The following is a 24760-nucleotide window of genomic DNA, read 5'->3' on the forward strand; positions in this document are numbered from 1 at the left end:
GCTAGTAATAAAAGCATTAATGAGCATTTGAGCATCTTTCTGAGTTAAAAAGGTCTGACTTTGGCAATGTCTCTGAGATGAAAAAATTATATTTTAATGACCTTGTTAAAATGAGAATTAAAATTTAAATCAGAGTCTAAAATCACTCCCAAGTTTGTGTTTGTGTTTTAAACTGTTGACTAAGCATTGAGTGCAGTTTTTCTCTTGCCATTGTGGGTCCTATTAAAAGAATTTCATTTTTTTCCTCATTTAATTTTAAAAAGTTTTTACCCATCCAAACATTAATGTCAGTTAGACTGGCAATGAGAGCATGCAATGCATTGGGGTCATCTGGTGATACAGCGATGTACAATTGCGTGTCATCAGCATAAAAATGGTAAATAACAGGTGATAGTTAATAATGTTTCCGAGTGGGAGCATATATAATGAAAATAAAATCGTCAATGTAACACTTCACAACAACAGTCTCTGGACAATTATTTGATGTAAAAAAGGTGGTGTTAAAAAAGACATAAGAATGATCAGAAACAGGGACTTTGGCAATGGATGATACAATACTCCTAGTAATAACTAAGTCCAGTGTATTTCCATGAATGTGGGTGGCACTCTGTACATGCCGAACAATATTGAGACGAGCAACAAGATCCAGGAAATCCAAAGCCCTTGAATTAGTGTAGTCATTGACATGATGATTAAAATCACCAAGTAAAATGTCTTTATCATGACTGGAAAGAACAATGGACATGAACTCATAAAACTCAGATAAGAAGCTGCTGTCATGTTTGGGGGCCAGATAGACAGTCACAGTGAGAACAGGTGTGGTTTGATAATCATTGTTTGATAATCAAGTATTCAAATGTTAGAAAAATGCCAAAAGAACATCAAATGCAGGTAAAACTGCTAGAGAAAATAGTGGCGATCCCTTCCCCTCTTTTATTTTGTCTACTGGAGAATAAAAAGGTGAAATTAGGAGAACCAGCTGTGATCAGAAATCATCAGAAACGGACGTCGCTTCACATGACGCTTCAGAGGAGAGGACGTCTCATGTCTCTTAAAACAAATTTCCTCGTTTCCTCTCTCCTCGCTTGGTTTCCCTGCGTCTCTCCTTGCATCCACGGTGGGAGGGACTAAGACGCAAGGAAAAGACGCAAGTGAGGGAAACGTGGATGTACTTTAAGAGACTTGATGCACCCTGAGTCGCTGCTGCAGACTGACGCTCAGCGGGAGAAATAACAATGATTTGGGATTTCATTTCACTCAAAAAAAGGAGAACTTCAGCTGCCGGTAAGTGGGCTTTGCAGCGGTGTTATGTGCACGTTGTTTGGTGTATTTTGCAAGACAAAGTGACGCACGTTTGTTGTACAGCCTGTTCAGTTAGCCGCCAGCTAAACGCAGTGTGCTTTTCATTACGTTATATATGTTATGTGTTCATTGATTGGTCAGCTGATCTAACGGGACAGTAAACCGTCCGCTGTTGTAGTAATATAGCAGATCAGCAAAACTACCTGTGGAGCAGGAATGAAAGCACCAACAGCAGCTGATCATATTTATTCATAAAATGAAAATTACTGAATCATGAATCAATCACAAAAAAACACTCTTGTGACTTTCTTTTCTTCATGCGCCAAAAGGCTTCTCATTTCTTCTGTGTTTCAGTGCGTCTCAGCTCCTTCTGGAGAATATGACGCTGCACAGCTGCGTCTCCTATAAAATCATCACGTCAGACTTTCACAAACTAAATAAGCAACACTTTTTTTTGCTCTTTTATGTCGGTTCTGTTCGTTCAGTAATTAACAGGTTTAAATTGTCTATTTGTGTCTTATTCTGTGACAACCAGACGCTGCCATAGATCTATAATCAAATGATACAAATTGGAGCAGTTATCAGGTGTTTTCCCTCCAGCTATCAATATGTATAAAATATTAAGTAACAGTGTAAAGTATTAATTAATTGTATGAATGAATTTTAAGTTTAAACTCTAGAGTTTAAACTGTTACTTAATAATTTCTACATATTTAAAGCTGACTTCCAGGCTACATAATTGACAGTTGAGGTGCTGTGGGTCATGAGTCGTTGTGTCTCCTCAAAATGACGCTGGAGTGAGCGAGGACCATAGACTGTAGGGGGAGGACGTCCCGTCTGGTGAATGAAGTTCCTCCGTCCTCGTGAAGAGCGTAATGAAAAGCACTCTATGATGGCAACCTCCCCAGCAACCCCCTCAACAGCAACGGTACTATGTTCCCCATCAGTTGGAACATGTGTGCCTTAGGTCAGAGGTGCCCAACCTTTTTTGCGCCACGGACCGGTTTAATGTCAGGCAATATTTTCACGGACCGGCCTTTTCTAAATGTAATTAAATCTGCAAGCAGCGTTGAACGGGCCCTCGCGCCTCTGCGCACGTCGGGCCGCGGCGCAATCGAAGGTCTTCTGTGACGGGCATGTAGATGTCTTCAGACCCTGGCTGTTTTCAGACAGTTCAAGAAGGAGATAGGCTAAACATCACTTCATTTGTCCACCATTTTGCCCACTGTTGGGGCTGCTTTACTGAAATTTCGTGGGGGGCGGTATTCAGCCAGTTTGCATCACTGGTGGAATATTTTCACGTAGACGTGTTCAGGCCGGGAGTCTTATCAAACATGTAAAGTTTGGTGCAGACTGGAGCATTTACAATAAAGTTCTAGCAACTTCCTCTGTCATGGTGAAACATTAAATCTCAACAGTGTGAGGATGAGAATTTTCTGCAGGGTGAGACATGGCTGCCTTGCTCACACCTGTGTCATAAACATCATGCAAGTTTTGTGCCCATTCACTTGAATTTCAATTAGTAAATTGAAAACCCTTGATGAGTTTGTGTGTAAAACAAATTAATTTCCTAATTTTCATCAAGTCTATTTTTAGGAAAGTCAAGACTTTTAACTAGGGATGCATGACATTGGATTTTTGCTGATATCCAATATGCTGATATTTCCAACTCACTGTGGCCTATTGCCAATGCCGATACCGATATATGCACATATTTTTACCAGCTGTCTGAGGAGGCTATTATGCATGCAAGTACAGATTATACTATGATCAAGAAAGACAATATATGAAGGAAGAACTTTAATGAACCTGCCAAGTGAGTGGAGCAGTAGAGTTTTCTTTGAGTTTATTAGACAGACAGGATAAATGTGTAGGATTTAATCTCTGGACCACACTCCAGAGCAGAAGGTGGCGGTAATGCACCTAATACGCTGGTTGCCAACTGCCTGCACAAACCAAAAAGAAGAAGTCTTTTACTCTCCTCTTTTTGGTTTATAACAGCGGTTGGCAACCAGCATATTAGGTGCATTACTGCCACCCTCCGCCTCGGATTGTGAACCAATGATTAAATCCTACACATTAACCCTGTCTGTCTAATAAACTACAAAACAAAACTGCTGCTCCACGCTCTTGGCGGGTCCATAAAAATTTTAATGCTGAGCTTTGGAACTCCAGTCTTCCTGAGTTCTTCCCTTTATATAGGCTATAGTCTTTCTTGATCATCAGTACAATATATGATTGCATGTGTAATAGTCTCCTCAGCCAAGTGGGAAAAAATATGTGCAGCTGCAGTTACTTATTGTCTCTACACACCTGACAGTACACATTTCAATCAAACTTTGACCAGGTCGTGTGGGTTAAAAGTCTACTTTTCTAAAAGTAGACTTGATGAAAATTAGGAAGTGAATTTCATTTACACACAAACTCATCAAAAGTTTTCAAATTATTAATTGAAATTACAGTGAAAGGGCCCAAAACTTTCATAATTTTGATGACAGGGGGGAGGGGTGAGCAAGACAGACATGTCTCACCCTGCAGAAAATTGTCATCCTATCATGTACACTTTATTGTACATGCTCCAGTCTGCACCAAACTTCACATGTTTGTAAAGTCAGACCTGTCAGACCTGTCAGCCCAGGTCTGACAACATCTGCATGCCGTGACAGAAGCCCTTGGAATGCACCGTGCCCCAACGTGCGCAAGGGGTAATTTTGTTTTGGTTGCTGTCACTGCAGAAAACACAGATAGGATGTTGGAAATGGCAACAGGGTTTTCAGTGCTGTTGTGGTGTTCTTGGAAGTCGTAGGCTCTTCTTCTGTCTCCTCACTGGGCCTTTTCCCCTTCACAAAGAAGCTTTCCAAAGACGTTTGTTTTTTACTCATTTTGCTAGCTTGTGGGTTTAATTTTAGCGGTAATGTATCACGTGACCCATCCTTTTTCCATAATTTTTTCTCCTTACTATACAATTCAGCAAACATCATAATAGCTGGAGATTTCAACATTGTTATCAATCCTACAACCGACAGCTCTAGCACACCTGGTAACACAAGAAGCTGGCACTCAACTGAAGTAATTAAACAATACATGAAGGAACTTGGACTTGGTGATAGTTGGAGCATAAAAAATCCATCATCTAGACAATATTCATATTTTTCTTCTCTCTATCAATCTTTCTCCAGAATTGACTTTTTTCTTGTAAGCAATTCAGTCACCCAGCACATCTAAGAAAACACAATCCATCCAATCATAATCTCCAGTTTGCTTATCAATAAAAACTCAAACACAAATCAAGTCTCCCACAAGATGGCGCTTCAATACATCACTCTTGGAGGATTCAGATTTCATCACATTAATCCAGAGAGAGTGGGCATCCTTCCTGGAGATGAATGACTCTCCAGAGATCTCAGTCATCAGACTAAGAGTAGTAGTAGTCATCAGAGTAATAATAATTTCATATTTATCACATAAGAAACGACAATAACAGGAACAAGAAACTAGCTTAGAAACAAAAATCAAACACCTAACGCATCAACTAATCAGCAGTCCCTGTGAACAAAAACAAAATGAATTAGCTCAACTTAAAACCCAATTGGAAAGCATCATATACAAGAAAACACAATTCATTATTCAACAGCTCAAATATGAAGACTTTCAGTACAGTAATAAATCAAGTAAATATTTGGCTAATCTATTACGACACAAAAAAGAAAAAGCAATAATCCCATCTATACTCAACTCTACAAGTACAGTCACACATAATCCGCAAGAAATCAATAATATATTTCATAAATTTTATAGCAACCTTTACTCCTCAAATTACAAATCCAGTCAAACAGAAATAGACACATTTTTAAGTAATCTGGACCTACCAACAATACCATCAGATTTAGCCCACTTTTTAGATTCACCACTCAGCCTCGAAGAACTACATAAAACTCTGCTCAAAATGCCAAACAATAGATCACCTGGACCAAACAGATTTCCTGCAGAATTCTATAAACATTTCTGGAACATATTATCACCACTATTCTTCAGAGTAACTACAGAAATGAAAACTACCTCCATTATACCCACCCACATGAACACTGCCGTAATGATGTTACTGTTAAAACCAAATAAGGACCCAACCCAGTTATCGCCCCCTCTCACTAATTAATACATATCTCAAAATTACTACAAAAACATTGGCAACCAGAATAGAAAAAGTCGTTCCACTTATAATCCATCCCGACCAGACAGGCTTCATCAAAAATAGACACGCTTCAGACAATATCCGTAGACTTTTTAATTTGTTCAATACATTACAGCAAAAACACAACAAAACCATAATTGTATCACTAGACGCAGAAAAAGTTTTATTAATTTTATTAATAAAGCTTATTTATTTTCCACCCTCCACAGGTTTGGCTTCGGAGAGTCATTCATCCACTGGATTAAAACACTATACACTTCACCTAGGGCCACAGTTATCACAAACGGGATCACTTCACCAAGCTTCACACTCAACCAGGGAACCGGGCAAGGATGTCCACTCTCTCCATCTCAATTTGCAGTTTTCATCGAACCACTTGCCACAGCCATACGACAAAACAATAAAATCAAAGGAATACAATATACTAATTCAGAACATAAGCTTAACTTATATGCGGATGATTTATTATTACACCTATAAAATCCTTTCACATCATTACAAGAAACATTCAAAATAATCAACATCTTCTCCACAGTCTCACACTATAAAATAAACTGGAACAAATCCACTATTCTACCTTTGGCTGAAAATGCCTGGGATTCTGCAGCCCAAGATCCCTCTCTCCCACTCCACCTCGGTAATATCAAATACTTAGGCATTAATATTTCCTCCAGGCTGTCAGAGTTGTTTAACCTCAACTAACCTCAACGCACGACCAAGTTATAACTTACTCTTATTGGACGCATTGCAACAGTTAAAATGAAAACCCTTCTACAAATTAATTACCTATACCATTACCCCCACTAACAACTGGTTTCAAACATTAAACTCTTTAACAACTCAATTCTACTGGAAAAATAAAAAACCAAGAATCTCACTTTCAACATTACAGAGCACAAAATCACAGGGCGACCTAGAAGCACCAAACTTCCTTCATTACGTCTTGTCAAATCAGCTACAATATTTACTCAAATGGATCCATAAAGATAATTACAGTATACCATGATTACAGATAGAACAAAATCAATGTAAAACCACTTCACTCACAGACCTCCCATTCCTACCACAATCAATCAAGAAACAGGACTACTACAAGAACATCATAATCTCCTCAACTCTAACAGCCTGGTGAAAAGCCCACAAAATCACCAAATCATCACTAGCACCATGTAGGTTCACCCTGATTTGGCACAATCCGGACTTCCAGCTGTATAACACTTTCATTCACTTTCCATCATGGCAACAAAAAGGAATCACTCACGTCCACCACTTATGTGAAAACAACTAGTTCATATAATTTAATACACTTATCCAGAGGTATGGGGTTGGGAGAGACCAATTCTTCCAATACCAACAACTAAAATCCATTATTAAATCTAAAATCAACATATCCAATAACATATTAAAGTCTTCCCAATTAAGCGAAGAAATCTTTAAAATCTCCAGAAGAATTTATAAACTTCTTTCATTGTCAGAAACCTCCATAACACTCCCAACCTCAAAATGCTCTATCTCCCAACTCTGATTTCTGGATACAAATCAATAAAAACATCTTCTCCATGACTACCAATACAAATTTACAACTAATACAATATAAAACCATCCACAGAATACACATCACTCAAGGGAAAATGTTTAAAATGGGATTGATTAATACAGACATCTGTTCACCTTGGGTCACACAGACGATTATATTCCCAGTTCTTTCATTTTGGATAACAGTCACAGAAAAACTCTTGTGTATCTTTGGCTGCAGAATCTTAGCATCCCCATGGCTCTGCTTGCTGGGAGACTTGACACACATCACAATCCAAACTAAACACAAAAACCTACTATATTTCTCTAACTATCTCCAATCCAAACATTCCTGCCATATTACTCACTGGACCAATTTACTCTCCCATAACGTGTGACACACATGACCACATATCAGATCACATTTCCAACCCATAACAGATTTTTTTAATTCACTTTTCCTTTCCTTTTTTTTTTTTTTTTTTTGCCTCTTCCCTCCCCGCTCCCTCTCATTTCAGTTACACAAATATATCACTAATATATATCATAATAGGCTAATTATTGTTGTTTAGAAACTAAATATCTTTATCATTATTGGCATTATTATCATTGTTATCACTATTATTGTTATCCCAGATATTATGAATGATACTATTGTTATTATTGTTGCTGTTGTTGTTATTATAATTATCATAATCATTATTATTATTACTGTTATTATTATTATTTTTTTTTATTGTTATTGTTATTGTTATTATGACTGCCGTTGTTGTGGTCCTTGAGGGTGGTGGCGGTAGCAGTAGAGGGAGTCGCAAGTCCGGGTAATGCTAATTTGCAGGGCGGTGGGGGGTGGAGCCAAGCGGTGCGGGGCGTGGGGGCGCCCACCTCTCCCAACTCCTTGCCCTCTGGTGGTATGGCCACAGTCCTTGGCGAGGGCAACGGGAGGTAGCTGGCTGGGGTACCTCCACTCCTACCCCTTGTATAGTAAAAATAAAAAATATTAATGGCCACTTCCCATTGGACAGACTCTCTCCAAAAGGGTCCGACAGTGGTCCAGCGACAAAGTGGACTAGGTTTGGGCCGTCTCCGTAACAGACAAACAAACCAACAAACAAACAAAAAAAAGACAGAGAGGGGGAGAAGAGGAAAGAATGAAAACAAACAAACACTATAGGAGGAATACCCCTTAGCTGGTCTCAGATGGTCTGGTCCCTGGGCTGTGGCTGTGTTGCTTGGGGGGGCTGGCTGTCGTGTGGGAGGGTGATGGTGTCCTCCCCTCCTTGGGCTCTGTGTGTTTGGCTTCACCCCCCATAGCCATATTAATTTATTTTAATTAATATAAACTCACTGCTGTGGCCACTGTATACTATCAAACAAAACTATTATATTATTGTATTGTTATTATTATCATTATTATATTAATTATTAGCTCTCTCACTTTTTCTCCCCCCCCCTCGCTCTCTCACTCTCCTTTTCTCACTTTCATTCACTCTCCCCCCCTTCCCTTTTCCTTATCACCCATAATCAATCAATATTGCTTAGTTGTTCTCTACGTGTATTATCTTTTTCATATTAATATGATGTTGTCATTGCTGTTGTTGTCATTATTTTTGTTTGTTTGTTTGTCTATTTGCTTGATTTGTCTTTTATTTATTTACTCGTGTCTCGTTAACAGTATCACCAATAAAACAAATGAAATAAAAAATAAATAAATAAAAAGCTAAGACCATGTTCAGAAATAAAATCATTAATATAAAATATCTTGCTAGAGAGGGATCTAATATTCAAAAGTGCTAGCTTTATAGGCTTCGGTTTGGGCCTCACTGGGACCAACTGTGTCAGCCCAATTTTCACTTGGTTGTGTACGTTTCTTCCATGGTTAGGGATAGGTGTGAGATTAATGTGCAAGGCTGAGCTGTTGTGAAGAGCACCCTGGTATTTATTTGTGTTATTGTGACAGCTAACTATAACAGGAACTATTCACAGCTGTTGAAGTGTGGTAGGAACAGGCGGGTATTTTGATGTATTGACATTGTGAAATGACTGAACCACGACCAGTTCCTACATGACATGGATGTCAGTTTTTTGATGGTTTACAGGACTTCAGTAGGCTAATAGTTGTTAACTTCTCTGTTGGGATGGAGTCCATCCCATGCAAAGAGGTCAGGTCACTTCCAGAAAACAGGGAGGTTATCCACAAAAGGAATTCCCATTACACGGTACAGTCCTTTAAGACAGATATGCAACTGGCACAAGTCATGGCAGCTGTGCTGTGCCTTGACATCACCGCGGCTTTAAGTACCGGCTGCACACAGAAATGCCCGCCTGTCCTTTGTAACTGTGCTGGGGGGAAAGCTCTGTTCCCTCTGTGAGCCAGTTTACTAAAGGAGGTAACCCCATGCACGTGTGATTTTTCTCCACCGACTGGAAGTTTCTTCCCTCGCTGGATCAAACAAGACCGTGTTCGCCCGTATACAATCACCGGATCCGACAGAGACCGCTGCTACTGCAACCCAGCGCTCTTACAGCCTGCAGAAGGAAGAAAAGGATTTCTTCACAAAGACGCGGTTAACTTCTCTTCCCTTCTCTTCTTCAGCTAAGTCGACTCCGCTGTTTTCTCTGCCACACCGCTGAGGAAGCAAGCTGAACTGAAAGACGAACTGAAACACACATCCTACTCGCTTTCTGAAGCGACCAAGAGGTCTGTCTGGGCAGAGATAGATTACATTGTGTGTAATTTTCAGCTTCAGTGCTGTTGTTTATTTTGTGAATTGACAGACCACCGAGTTCCTTTGTGCTGCTACACTCCGAGGAGTATTTCAAGTTTGTTGCCTGTTTAGTTGTGTTCACCACAGTAGACTGTATTGTGTTTGTCCCCCTCGGGACTGCTCTGCTTGTGGCACCGTGAGTGAGAAAGTAAGTTGCTTTGGCGCGCTGTCTGTGGACAACTGCTTCAGACATACACGTTCCTGCTTGTATGTGTTTTCACTGTACATAGCTGTATGTTTGCTCAGGTACAATTAGATTTTAGGATAGTGGTTTATTGATCAAAGTATCTGCTAACTTTGTTAACTCTGCTATTGCTTAATTAACACTTATATCTTTAAAGAGAAGTCTTTTGTCCTTATTGTGTATATTGTGAAAAGTGGCTGATTGACAGAGCTCAAACTCAAACCTTCTTTGTTCACCTGTGAATATTGATATCCCTCTAATATTAGCCTTCTAAGTGAACTCTTTTATGAGACTACCTTATTGGTTGGTTATTGGTCCCGGTGTCCGGGTGGTGCCCCGCTATTATTAATTCAAATTAATAATTGTATTAATGTTATAATTAATAATTATCTTTGATAATTATCATAACCAGCTGTGCTCCTCACAGATCCAACAGTTGGTGTCCCCATGTGAGGCCTTCTAACAGTTGGTGCCTTGTATTATTAATTCATATTAATAATTTTTGATTTCATAATTTATAATTATCTCTGATAATTATTAATTATTACTAATAACCAAGCACAACCCTGCCAAATCCAACAGTGGAAATAGGCGTAAAAATCCTGTTTTTGTTTTATTATGCTTTTAATTTTAGAAAATTAAAGTGTTACAATAAGTATTCATGCATAAACTACCTTACGAAGCAGGTCCCCACACCAGGTCCCAAACTAGAGTCTCCCAGATCATAGGCGACTGCGCTGATACTGGGCTAAAACTTTATTCACCACCTAATTGCAGACAGACCTCTACCTATTTATACACCCATAACACAGAGACAGCACACTGTGTAACAAGTAGGGAAGAACTTCAAAGGCGATTATTGCTTTGCACTTTTCATTTATTGCCTATTTTTTACAACCTAACTGTAGAAAGGAGAAGGGGAACAACAGGTTATGGAGAGTCCCTTGAGGGCACTTTGCCTGTGTCAGTAGCTCAGCTTTATCTCTGGGGAACACCCCCAACTCCAGGAGTTATGTCCAAATTATGAAATATGTGTCATGTAGCAGGTGGATGTGACTCCCTTAGTTGAGACCTGCTGATAGAACTTAACAGTGGAGCAGAGGAGAGAGACTGAGATAGCAATGTAACCAACCTGCGTGCTGGTATTTGACGTTTTTTTTTTCTTCTCGAAAACAAATAATTTTTAAAATATTTGTATGAAACAAATATTTGTAAAAAAAAACAAAACAAAACAAAACAAAAAAAAAACACTATTTGTGCTTTGTGCCGAATAACATATGTGTATTCAGGCACACCCCTAATGGAGCACTGAATTAATGTGGAGTGCCTGAGCTCCAGGATAGCAAAACATTTCTGTGTTAGGATAGTGGATGTGCAGGACCATGGATGAGCCTACAATTCATACCCAATGAAGCAATGCTGGACCCTTTTTTTATTAAAAAAAGACCATTTGTTTTATTGAAGATAGTAAAAAATGTACTCATTTAATACTTAAATTATGACTCTTCGAAGGTGTATTACAAAGCTGTCTTTATGAGAAATTGTTTTTTTTAATGAATAGAGTAGAGTTTAACTGTGTGTTGAGGAACTTGCTGTGTTGAAAATAAGATAAGATAACTCTGCCCTGTGCAGATACTGTATGCTCGTGAAACTGCTGCTGCAATTGCTGCTAATTTCTTCCTAGTAGAACATATTCATTTGACAGATGTTACTCAAGCATTCACACCACCATGATATCTGTAGCTACCGCGCTCTTTTTTAAAATTACTTTGATCAGTTGTCATGCTTTTGCATAAATCAAAATACTTTCATGCTGAGAGATGCTCTGTCCTTCACTACATATGAAATGTTGAGAAGGATTAATACACTGTTGTCAGGATTTTGAAAACTGTTACTCCTCTATGACCCCACAGCTGATGACATGTGTTTATCCTGCACACAGGCTCTTATATGCTCTGTTTTTTTAAATCCTATCCCACCTCCTATCACACATACCATGTAATCAACACCCTTGTGGGCTGTTCTCTCATCAGTCCCGTAGGGCTGCAGCTGGTGACCTGTGCCACTGACCTGACCTTATCCTGCACACAGACAGATAAAGATCCACCCACCTTCTCCCTGATTGGTGCATAGCATAGACTGTAAAATATGGATGTAGCCACCGTCATGTCACCAACTGGTCTCTGAAGAGTGGTTTTGAAGCTCAAAGTGGGCGGCTCTGGCTGTCACCATGGCAGTGCCTGACTCCGCCTAACTCCTGGCTAATCAAAAATGGGCAGATAGGTGGAGCTGAGTCAGGCAGAAGCCTGGTTGCTGAAACACCTAGCAGCTAGCAACCTGTCACTCAAAGCGGCCATGTCATTAATTATGCATAACTTTATTTAAGTGGGTGGGTTATAAAAAATTAAACCCCTGTACAGTTGTCATGAAAGGGGAAATTAGCAATAGAGACCAAAATCATTTTTTGTACCAGGCTTTAACATGTTTATTTCTGCTGTAAAATTGGGCATTTTAACATTGGGGTCTATGGAGAATAACTCGCTTTTGGAGCCAGCTTTTAGTGGCCATTCAAGGAACTGCAGTTTTTGGCACTTCTGCATTGGTTTCATTTTTCAGCCCCAGAGGTTGCCGCGTGGTGCATAGGAGAGCCGGACTTATGATGACCTGATGCTTTCTGATTGCTTCGTGGTGGGGCCGGAAGGTCAAAAGTTGGGTTCAGAAGCTCAACCTGTCAAGTTTGATGAGAAGTCAACCCTCCTTCTCTGTAATAAGTAAATAAATAAAATAAATAAATAAATTACATAGAAAAAATACATTAAACATTGAACATTGTACGTTAATCATTCAACAGAATCTTAAAAATGTTCTAGAGATAAAAATGGATCTAGCTTAAGGGAGTCCTGAAGCTTATTCCACCTATGAGGAGCATAGTCGGTGAATGCAGTTTTTCCCAGTTCTGTACTCATATATGGGATATCCATGGTAATTCATCCTTATGAAGGAGTATGGTATTCCATGTTTCTATGTGTTAATAGTGATGATAAATAAAGTGGCTTTCAGTTTTTCCTTTTTAATAAATTTGCAAACATTTCTAAAACCCTGTTTTTGTGTTGTCAGTATGGGGTATTGAGTGTAGATTTATGAGGTATTTAAATGATTTTAGCATAAAGCTGCAACATAACAAAATATGAAAAAACTGAAGGGGTCTGAATACTTTCTGAATGCACTGTAAGTATAGTACCAGTGGAAACCACTTATAGTGATTACAGTGATCAACTGCTTATATGAATCAAAATTTAATCTTTTACAATACTCGGATAATGATACAGTTTGTTAACTAAGAATGCAAATGCAGACTAGAAATTGTCTGTTCTTGTCTTTTTCTAGGTGCATATTCTAACTATGATATTAAGCCTCAAGTGCAGTCAATTATGTCACTGGCATCCATATCACAAGTATACAAAAACAAAGTATACAAATAGAACTACCACATTATCAGGGAAATCTCACATCCTCACAGTCCTCTAACATGTGATTTTCCTTCTAACATGATTGAGCCCTCTAACATCTGCTGTGTGCTTCTAATAAAGAATTTCCTCTAGAATGATTACGAAACTGTTGTGATCATATCATTCTGCAGAAGTGGGTTCCTTCTGCTAGGGAGTTTCAGGAAGTAACCTCAAGACTGAAGGTTCTTGCAAGACTGACACATGTTATTTAACAGTATAATTTAACATTGAATGTATTCTGTTTCTCTCAGCAAATGGATTCTTCCCAACTTCTCTTCTTCATCCTAATGGTGATATCTGCATCTGAATATTCAGGTAGTGTACACGTATTGGATATAATGGATCTGTTTATGCAGCTGTAACCATGTAAGAAGTCGACTCCATTGAATCAACCCAGCATATACAGTACACTCAAAGTACTGAAGCTGCACTTATGGTGGAAAGTGTCTTAAATGATACAGTAGCTACCGCAGTAGACTACATTAACTGAGGATAGTTGCATGCATATACTGTACGCATAAATGGAAGAGTGATTGTATTTAGAGGATGCAGGGTCTGAATATGAACTATGACTTCATGTATCTGTATTAGGGTTTTATGAAGTAAATTGTACTTATATTGCATAATAACAGGACTATTAATACTCTTACAACAAACAGTGAGGACTTAAAGAACACATCTCACAATAAGACCAAAACCTTCAATGGATGTATAAACAATTAACAAACATTGTCTGTGTATCTTATTCCTCTGTCCCATAGAGCTTCATTGTTGTCAAAAAACTATTAAAAACACATCAGTGAGTCAGACCATTACACTGGGTGATATGTAGTTTATTTAGACTCAATCCAACACACACTGTCCTGCTGCCGGAAATACTCATTAGAACACTAAATGTGTATTAACCTCCAGCTGAAAATTTCCTCAGATGGGGCAGGGAAGTCATAAAGTAGCCTATTCAGAGATGGATGAACACATTGTGGCTTTAAGTCTTTTTATGGAATATGTTGACTTTTTTTTATATTTTATTCTATAATATCCTTATCTTTATCCTTCTATACATACTTAATACAATAGTACTAAATGTTTTTCCTGCCTGTTTCATGTCTGCCAGGTCACCCTTTTAGGTAACACTTTATTTTAACTCCCCCTGTTCAGGGGGTTACAGTAGAACATAGTTATATATAATTACATAATTCCTGTCATTTTTAACACATTTATAAATAATTGTAAAGGATTTGTGCTTGTGTATAAACACTTAATAACCCCCTATTATAAGTTACATGTAAACCATTATTAAATGTCTTTTTATCATCACCCTCTTTTAAATGAGGTTTGGAATGTCAATGGGATCTTACCTGGTCAAATAATGCTTATAATAATATGATACAAAGTTTCAAACAAAGATTGTAATAGTATGGTCCTCTTCAATATCTGGCTGTGCAAGTAACACATCTAGGAAGTAATAATATTATGCTTTTCACTTTCATCATCATCTCTCATTTTCAGCTAGAGCAGAGCCCGCATGTAAGGACCGGAGCTTGAAATCATTTAACCTCCTTGAAGGTGAATCATTTCATTATGACCCTTTGAGGCCGCAAGGGAGGAACCTCTCTGATGAAGCATTCATGTGGTACAAAAATAGCTCCCAGATGGAGTACATCTCCTCTGATGAGAAAAAGAGGATACATCGCCACAGTGCTGCGCTCTTTTTCTTAAACCTCTCCATTGAGGACTCTGGTGTTTACATTGGCCGGTAATAATACTTGTTTCTATCAAACATTGTGGAAACTTAAGAGATTAATTTTATTTATTTTCTTTCATTAAAGTGAGATCATTCTTTTCACAGAGATACTTTGTTGATATGGCCCCTGATGTGAATGACAGAGACATGTTGCTTCTCTTCTAGGTATAAAACTCCAACAGGAGACTGTCACAAATATCCTTTGAAAGTTGACGTCTTCAGTGCAAGCTATAGGATGAATGAAAAATTACTCTATGGAGAAATTGAGAACTCTGACCAGAACAAAATGGTCAGATGTCCAGATCCTCTCAGGAAAGTGTGTAAAACTATGAATGGAACATTCACCTGGTACAAGGTATGGGCACTTTAACTCACTTGAACACACTTTAACTCATTTTAATGCACTAAAACTCACTTTCACACCAGCATCCTCTCCATAATCAACAGCACCCTGGCAACTGGTACTGTTCCAAACTCCTTCAAGCACAAAGTGGTCAAGCCCCTCTTGTTAAAACACAACCCACTACCCTGTCTAGTAACTATAAACTAATCTCTAAACTCCCATTCTTATCGAAAGTTCTTGAAAAGTTTATGCTATATCAATTTCTGCTGTATTTACACCAAAATAACATCTTGGAAAATTCCAGTCTGGTTTTAGGACCCACCATAACACAGAACCTACCTTGCTGAAAGTATCTAATGACCTGCTCCTTTCCGTTGACTCCGGCTACTGTACCACCCTGATTCTACTCGATCTTGCTGCAGCACTTGATACAGTAGATCATAACATTTTAATAAACCATCTCCAGTATAGGGTTGGTGTTATTCGCTCTGCCTACCTCTCAGCAATAGAAACTCCTCTGTCAACATAGGCGTTTTTTCCTCTCCCCCAGCCAGTCTCTCCTGCGGTATCCCACAAGGATCCATCCTAGGTCTCATTCTGTTTTCTATTTAAATGCTTCCCCTCGGTCAAATCATCCAAAAGTACAACATTTCTTTCCACTGCTATGCAGATGACACACAATTGTATCTCCCCCTGAAACCAAACGACCAGTGCAACCTTTTCAGTCTTATGAATTGCCTTGAGGACATCAACTGTTGGATGGCAAGAAACTTCCTGCAGCTAAATGAGAGCAAGACTGAAGTTGTCCTATTTGGCCCCTCTGACTCCACCAAATCATCAATCCCCATGTTAAAAACATCAGGGTGATATTTGACCACCTTAAAATTTGACAAGCAGGTCAATGCAGTAGTAAAAGCTAGCTTATTTCAGCTCCGCACTATTGCTAAAATCAAATCTTTCCTCTCATTCCAAGACTTTGAAAAAGTCAACCATGCCTTTCCTCCTGTTTAGACTACTGCAATCCCTATACACAGGGATTAGTCAGTGGTCCCTATCCCACCTGTTATTGGTCCAGAACGCCGCAGCTGGCTCCTGACAGGTGCCTGGAAGAGAGACCATATTAGCCCTATTCTGGCCTCTCTCCACTGGCTTCCAGTGCAGTCCAGGATCGATTTCAAGGTTCTAAAGCCCTAAATGGGCAGGCCCCCTCCTATATTTGTGACCTTTTAACCCCTTATTCCACCTCCAGGACTCCAAGGTCATCTAACCTGGGGCTCCTGGCTGTCCTGTGAACAAATCTTAAGCTCAGGGGGGACTGCGCCTTTGCTCTTGCAGCCCTTAGACTGTTGAACACCATCCCCCTCTCTATCAGATCTGCACCCTCCATTGATCCCTTCAATTCCAGGCTCAAAACTTTTATTCTTTAGCATTTGGATCCTCTTGAAATGGATTCTTACTCTATGCCTCAACTATGTTGTTGATTTGTGCTATATGTTATGTGGTTGTTTTGTTTTTAGTCTTTCATTCTGTTTTTATTGCCTGATTTTGTTCTGTACAGGGCTTTGGTCAACTTGCATTGTTTTTAAATGTGCTATATAAATAAATGTAACTTGACTTGAATGTGACTGCTGTGAACAGCCATGAATAGTTATGATGCATTTCAAGATCAAAATAATCAAACTTTATATTTTGGTAAACTGATAACTGATATCTGTTAAAAATAATTATATCTAATCAATGGGAACCCAGTATTTGTAACAGTTCAGGAAAGTTCTGGTAACAGTCCTGGTGTTGTGTGCAACAGTAGTAATATAGTATATTTTTGGCCTTCACTAACAAAGGTACCAATGTACAGTAAGACAAGGGAGTCTGTTGGTAACTGTTGTAGCACCTTAGAGCGTGTTATTAAGTGGTCAACAGGTCAGCTGAACGTGCAAAAGTATAGTTTGTCTGTCTGCTGTCAATAACAGGTAAATGTACAGTATAATCAATATAAGAAATATGTTTTCCAATACGAAATGAATATCCAGTTAGGTTACCAAACAGATCTTTGTTGGTTTTCTAGCTGTAAGAATTTTACAGTTATTCCCAGGAAATTTGGGTGGAAATAATATCTCCACTCAACTGTGCTGTTGTTGTTTTTTTCTGTGGAACTCCTACATCATTTCTCTCTTCTCTCCTACAAAACCTGAGTGTACCAATTGTAGTACTGTAGTAGCAGATTACGTAGCCCTTTCTAGGAACTTCTGAGGAAATAAAAGTTGCATATCAATTTGTTGTAAATTAAAGTATCACTGAACATTTACATATTATCTTTCTCCTCCTCATGACTGTGGCCCCTGCTGCACCGGCTTCAGGACTTCAGTATTCTTGAAGGTCAACATGAAGCTGACCTGTGGGTGTTTAATGCCAGCAAAGATCATGAGGGCATCTACACTTGCATTTGTACCTGGAAACACAATCACATGGTGTACAACTCCTCAGGCTCCAGGAAGTTAATAGTTATGGGTGAGAGAGCACTTTTTATAAGCCTTTAGTTGGAGTAATAGGAGTCAAAAGGAGTACAAGAGATTAGCTGTTAGTCAACTTACCTGTTAAATGATGACAGAGGCAAAAATCATCTGATTCTTGATGGATCATTCAAAATACTACAACCTCATGTAAGAGGTAAGCATTTAGTAATTATACCCAGAATAAGAAGACTTATATTTGCAAAACAAGGCAATGTGGTTCTTTTTGTAATGGCAACTTTAGTAATGAAACCTCATAAATACAGATATGTGGCAGATCTGACATATTTTTTGGAAATTATATCAAGAAACAACACATTCATCCAGCTATTAGTTAATAGCTGAGTTACATATAGCTCTACACAGTCTTCAACAAAATAACAGGGAAAGTAGTATCTGATTGTTCTAAATAGGACCTTTTCTATGTGTATTCCTCAGAACTTTTGACATTTCCACTTAGCCACACATTTAGCTTTAGTGATGTTGAATTTTCTCATTTTCCAAAATAGGCTAAATTGTTGATAGAGAACCCAGTGTAAACAAAGACATGGTTAGCAGGAATATCTGCAACTGTCTACCTTCTCAGATTAGTGCACTTTAGCGCCATTGTAGGTCTAAAAATGTTAGTGGTGATCAAAGCTTCATGACTAACCTGGAAATTAAAGAGACTTTTTTTTGTCCGTGATATTTTTAAAAAATATGTTCAAAACAAAATTTCCAACATATCATAGGTGGTACATTTATGCATAGTGACTAACCCCTGTCTATATGTTTCAAGTATTGATTCTACTACACTGAGCTACAGTCAATATAGTTTGCTAAGAATGATTCCGACTTACCACCACCAAAAATTAGATTTATCAGTAATTAAATTGCTGAACTTTAATATTGTCCATCTGACTTATTGTATTATACATTTAAATGTACTGTACACACTCACACTACAGTTGCAAACACATTTTACGGTACAGTCACATCGGATGTTTTTATATTTCACTAAGTGAAAGTCTATGAATGTGGCACAGCAGCAGTGATTTCATTATTTATAATCATTAATAATTCCACCACAATGACAGGATCAGTCTTCTTCTTTCATGTTGTCAAAATAAAATACTGTATTTAATGGAAATCTAATGCTAAAAGCTACTGATACAGATACGGTATTCATGATTTGCCCTTTTACACACTGAACACCTCCAATATTTAGACTGACAATAAAGTGATTTTTTTGCATGGCTTTATTAGCACAAATTTCACTGTGACTGTGTTGTTGCACTCTGTCAAGATTAGCAACAAGTAAACCCTAGTGTTGGAACAGCACTCTACATGAAACAGTCATTGCATTCACAAGTAACAGCTGGTAAAATGTTATAACTATGAATATTTAAAATAGAAAGTAATTTGAAATATTTTGTACACTGTGTGAGGACAACCTTGGGTTAGAGAAAAAAGAGTTGACACTATTTTTGTGTGTACCCGGTAAAGATTATTGATTCGAGTTATAACACTGGAATGAGATCATTTGCAAGTGTCCTATACAAAAGAACAGAAAGGAGTTTTATTTTGTGTTTTATGTTTGCTTGCCCACAGAGCCTCTTGTTCACTATCAAACACCGTTAATCTTGTTAAACAAGGAGCAGTATGCTGATGAAGGTAAGATAAATGCTTCACCTAATAACACCAAAGTGCTGTCATAACACTGCAAATACAACAATCCCTATATCGACTTAATCCCTTACAGTACCTGTACATTTATTTGTGCGGTTAAATCATGTATTATTGATGGTATATTAATGTTGCTATTCAGTATATTCTTGTTGGGTGAGATAGCTGTGAACTTGTTTTGATCAATGTAGGCCTAATGTTAGAACTGTATTTTCACTGGTGTACTGGTGTAATACCAGTAAGGCTCTGTTAAAAGTTAACAAACTTAATAATCAGAAAGTTAGAAAGGTACTTTCCCGGAGCCAAAGTCAGAACAAGCAGAGTCCATCTCAAGGACAATTCAGGGGTTATGACATCCTCAAGGGAACATGAATGTGTGTTCCACATTACATCCAATCCTTTCAAATGATATTGAGACATTTCACTCAAAACCTTACATGTAAACCTCTTCGTGGTGTCAGATAAAAAGTCAGGGGATCACCAAAGTTAGTAGGAACCATCTTTTGGAATAAAGTAATTTGTATTCCTCCTCAGGGGACCATGAATATCTGTACAAAATTGCAAAAAACTGCTAAATTACTTTAGACAAAAATGTCTGATTTACCTCATGTAGGAGTCTGGTCACTGTAAAACATTTTCCTTACGTGTACATTCACTTCTTGAAGATGCATACAAATGAATAAACTAATTTACAAAACATCCACAGCGAGCCCTTCACAGATGTAGCTACTCTTCTCAAGCAAGACACTGCCAATTTTAGCCATAGGTTCAAAAGCTCAGCGAGAGAAACTGACCACAAAATTAAATTCCTTAGAACTTACCAGAGACAACAAGCAAGAAACCTTGGTGTGGTCTCTGTCTCAAAATTAAACTTAAAGCTCAATGTGGGGTTTGTCAAGACATCTACTTTTTATAACCTCAAACACATTGCTTAAGTGTGACCACTTCTCTCTCTGAGTGACACAGAGAGACTATTGCACGCTTTTATATTGAGCAGGCTGAACTACTATAAATCTCTCCTATCTGGTTTACCCAAAAAAGTTATAAATCAGCTATAGCTGATTCAGAACTCTGCGGCCCGAGTGCTGACCACGAGCAGAAGAATAGAACACATCAGACCTATTTTAAAGTCCTTACATTGGTCACTTGTCAGTTTCCGTATTGATTTTTAAATTGTTGTACTTGTTTTTAAAGCACTTCATGGTCTTGCACCAGCCTATATGTCTCACATGCTTACTGTGTATGAACCAGTATGGCCCCTCAGGTCCTCTGGCAAGTCTCTTTTAATTGATCCAAAGTGCAGGACTAAAACCTTTGGTGAGGCAACTTTTAGCCTTTATGCTCCAAGCAGCTGGAACAGTCTGCCTGAGTATCTGACAGCAAAAAAAATCCCTCTTCAGCCTGGCTTTTGTTTAACAATGATTTCTATACATTTTAATTTTATTTTATTCACTTATTTTATTGTATTCATGTTGTGAAAATTTTATTTATTTGATCTCTTATTTGATTATTTTTCTTAAACCTGTCGTGTGGAACTTTTACATATAAATGGATGTTCTGTTACATTCAAGCCCTTGCCAAACAAGTTCACACAAAGCTGATAAAGCCTATCACCACCAGATAAATCTCTCTGTGTTTCACAGTGAGTTTTTAAATCTCATGTCGAGGGCAACATTCCAGTGCAGGAATGTTTGGCCAGCATGACGTTGTTTGGTTAATCGTGGGGCTCTTCTAGACTTTCCAAATGTTATCGGACTGAATGGATCAAATTCTGATAGTGAAACCAGTCATTTCTTGGGGGTTCTGTGAAGCTTAGAACAATTTATCCACCTTGTTATAGCCCCAACAGTAGGTTACAGCCAGTGTGTACAGACCCTCGGCATACTGGGACACATCCCAGTGGGCTGTCAAAAAATAAATTTTTGGGCCAGTGGACCGACCTTTTTACCAGCCCTCTCTGTGTGCCTGCCATTCGGGGTGCGCATGATAACTGCATGCCTGTGTCAGGCCGTATTCAGACCAAATCAGGCTGCAGGGTTGAGCAGAGGTGTGTGGGCATGTTTGTGCTCTAGAATATAACCTCAGTGAAACTATCAGAAAATAACAATTTATTGATCTGATTCATTGGCTTCCTCATTACCAGCACTTCCTCTCTTCATTCATTCTCTAGTTTGCTCAACCACAGCTACTGTCTCTCTCGCTCGCTGGTGCTCTCAGCTCTCTCTCTCTCTCTTTATCTTGTCTTTTTTTTTTAATGAGTTGGGAAGCCAACAGAAAAGTCTAACTTTACTTTAATTGTCATCAAACAAAGAGAAAAGTTCTCCCCTCATCCTTGTAACGTCTTTGTACTCAGGCAATCACAGCCGAGCGCCCCCCTTTACTGTCACTGCCAGAAGGAGGAGACAATCCTGCACCCCAGCTTTGAGATTATTATATATTTTTGCCCATCTTATTGATTTTATTTGTCTTTGTTTTGTTTTGTTTTGTCTTTTTAATCTATTTTAATTTTTTTTAATTTCAAATTTTATTTTATTACATTTTTATCATTTTTATCTCGTTTTGTCTTTTTAATCTATTTTATCTAGTTTTTTAATCTAGTTTTTATCTCCCTTTATTTTATTATTATTAATATTGTTATAGCTTTTAAATCCATTGTATTTTATTACATTCTCATCATTTGCCACTTGCCACTGCCATGTCTACAAAGCCACTCAAATAAATGAGCAGAGGTTGCTGTGTCTGAATGATTTTTACCTCCATGTGACTGCGTGTCTGATATCTCCAGTAAAATCTGTCTTGTTCTTGTTTCTGTGCCAGGCTCTGAGACCAAGCTGAAATGCTCAGTTATCTGTGGCATTAATGTGCGAAAAAACTGTAAGGCTAGCTGGAATGTTAACGGAATCCCTTTCAACAAGGCAGATGGGTACAATCAAACCATCAACACGTAAGCATAATCAAAAGCAGCACAGTATTCAAAACTCAAATACAGTATATACCAGTGTGTATATGTGTGAAATGCAAAAGGCGGTAGAAATTGTGTCACTATAAAGCTTAAACAAATGTCATGAAAGTCTTTACTAAAGGTGTAAATTCATTCCAATGCTAAAAGCTACTGATTTGGTCAGTGACAATGCTGATTCAGTAAAGTCAGTTCAGTTGGAAGATTCGGTGTTAAAGATTTGTTTGTACAGGTGCTGAACACCTCTAATCTGTACCGAATTTCATGGCAACCCATCCAACAGTTGTTGAGACATTTCGGTCTAAACTTAAAGATCCCCTCCACACATTTATTAAGACATACAATCATACTCTGTTTGGAACAATAATGTGTGTCTGATATGGTTTTTCCAGAAAAAAAGTATAATTACCACATTAAAATCCTTATTATGGCATCTTCTCCTTCTCCCTCCAAAATTCCACAATCTATGAATATGCAAATATAATTCATCTCAAAAGTTTAACTGCTGCACACATGATGTCTCTTGCTTCACTGTAAAGTTAATTCCCAGTGTTTGTGCACTGGAGGTTTCAAGTTTCCAAATCACATTTGTGTAAGTTGCATACTGGACCTCGACTGGCTTCCAACCTGGTTGTGATGTCACAAATCATGCTCGTAGGCCTGCCTCTTAAAATCAGATATTCAGTGAGCTCAGAGAAACGTTCCACTTTCAGAACTTTCCCTGTTACTGTGGCCAACTGAATATTTTCAAATTTCACTCCCTATTTCATACATTTTCATGTCTTGCTTCACTGATCCAGTTTATCATTTCATTATCTGTAATCAAAGATAATGATGACATCGATCTCTTTTTGTTAATGAACTAAACTCTGTGTCCTTGTTAAGAGTTGACGAAGAGCCTTCAAAGAAAACCATCTCCACTGCAATCCTGACCATTGAAAGAGTGTCTGCTAAAGATTTCCAGGATGAGTTTAAATGCATTGGCGATGGCTATTATGAGGAGGTGTCTGACATTTTAACTCTTAAGCAAAGAGGTTAGTGACAGAACACTCATGGGTAAGACTATATCAGGCTTTGGCTACATGGCTAATACCTAGTGGGATCAATCCATTGTTGGTTTTAGTCTTTTTATCAAATTTCTTAACAATAAGAAAAAAGTACACTATCTCCAGCCTAATCCTGAAGTGATACATTTTCATTATTTGTCTTCCAGAGACAATAATTCCACTGGTCATTGGAGGGATGTGTGCATTCTTCTTGTGTGTGTTCGTGGCCATCATGGTCAAGTGCTTCGCCATCGACCTTGCTCTCCTCTTCAGACCCTACCTCCCACTAAGCCGTCACAATAAAGGTAAAGAAGAAAATGTTTTTTTTTAAATTTATTGGTTTTTTTTGAGGATTTAAAGGTCAAAGGATACCAAGGATCCATACCGAATAAATGGAAAAAAAAGGTTTATGTTTTCTACCTATTTCACCATTTGAACTTCCCCAAAAACCACCACCGGCTGTTTTTACATGTCTGTTTGTATACAGATTAGACAAACAAGCTATGTACTTTGGACAGAGCTCGGCTAGCTGTTTCACCCTGCTTCCAATCTTTATGCCATGCTAAGACAATTGCCTCAGGGCTCCAACGCCATACTTCACACAGTCTTAACACAGCACCTGTGTGGCTCTTGGTAAGAAAGCAAATAAGTGAATTTCCCAAAATGCTGAACTACTCCTTTGATGGTGCTCTGTATAAATTTGTTGTAGAGAGAAACGTTCCGTGCTTCACAAAAACTCGCTGTGTGCATGGGTGCCTCGTTATGTTTTAAAATGGGGGAGCAAACTTAGAGAGTGTGTGTATTTCATATTTGACATTATATTTATAAAAACATTTTGTAGCCTTAAATGGTAGTAGGTTGCAGGCTACCAGGCCATGTTCAAGGCCAAACAAGGACAATCAACTCATAAATGAAATAGTCTCACAACACATCACCATATGATTTGTATAATTAAACCTGGTTAAACAATGTTAAAGCTGAGGGTTGCTGTTCTCAGTACTCACAAAGCATCTTCAAAGTCTA

General features: G+C 38.3%; 1 protein-coding gene across 3 annotated transcripts in view; it reads left to right on the forward strand.

Annotated features, from left to right (window-relative positions):
* Window positions 1-24760, forward strand: part of LOC122992045 (interleukin-1 receptor type 1-like) — a 36169-nt gene that overhangs the window by 2325 nt on the left and 9084 nt on the right. Inside the window, exons 1-9 of one of the 3 annotated variants that reach the window (XM_044365591.1) lie at window positions 1128-1284; window positions 13722-13785; window positions 14980-15226; window positions 15380-15569; window positions 17915-18065; window positions 19658-19720; window positions 22550-22676; window positions 23577-23725; window positions 23905-24042. In XM_044365591.1, the coding sequence (XP_044221526.1) occupies window positions 13725-13785; window positions 14980-15226; window positions 15380-15569; window positions 17915-18065; window positions 19658-19720; window positions 22550-22676; window positions 23577-23725; window positions 23905-24042 (1126 nt within the window). In that variant the 5' untranslated portion in view covers window positions 1128-1284; window positions 13722-13724. Of the gene's footprint in view, window positions 1-1127; window positions 1285-8829; window positions 9711-13721; window positions 13786-14979; window positions 15227-15379; window positions 15570-17914; window positions 18066-19657; window positions 19721-22549; window positions 22677-23576; window positions 23726-23904; window positions 24043-24760 lie in introns of those variants that run through there. The other 2 variants (XM_044365593.1, XM_044365592.1) reach the window with 2 other exon arrangements.

The sequence above is a fragment of the Thunnus albacares genome, chromosome 11 (assembly GCF_914725855.1).
Source record: "Thunnus albacares chromosome 11, fThuAlb1.1, whole genome shotgun sequence".
Lineage (NCBI taxonomy): Eukaryota > Metazoa > Chordata > Actinopteri > Scombriformes > Scombridae > Thunnus > Thunnus albacares.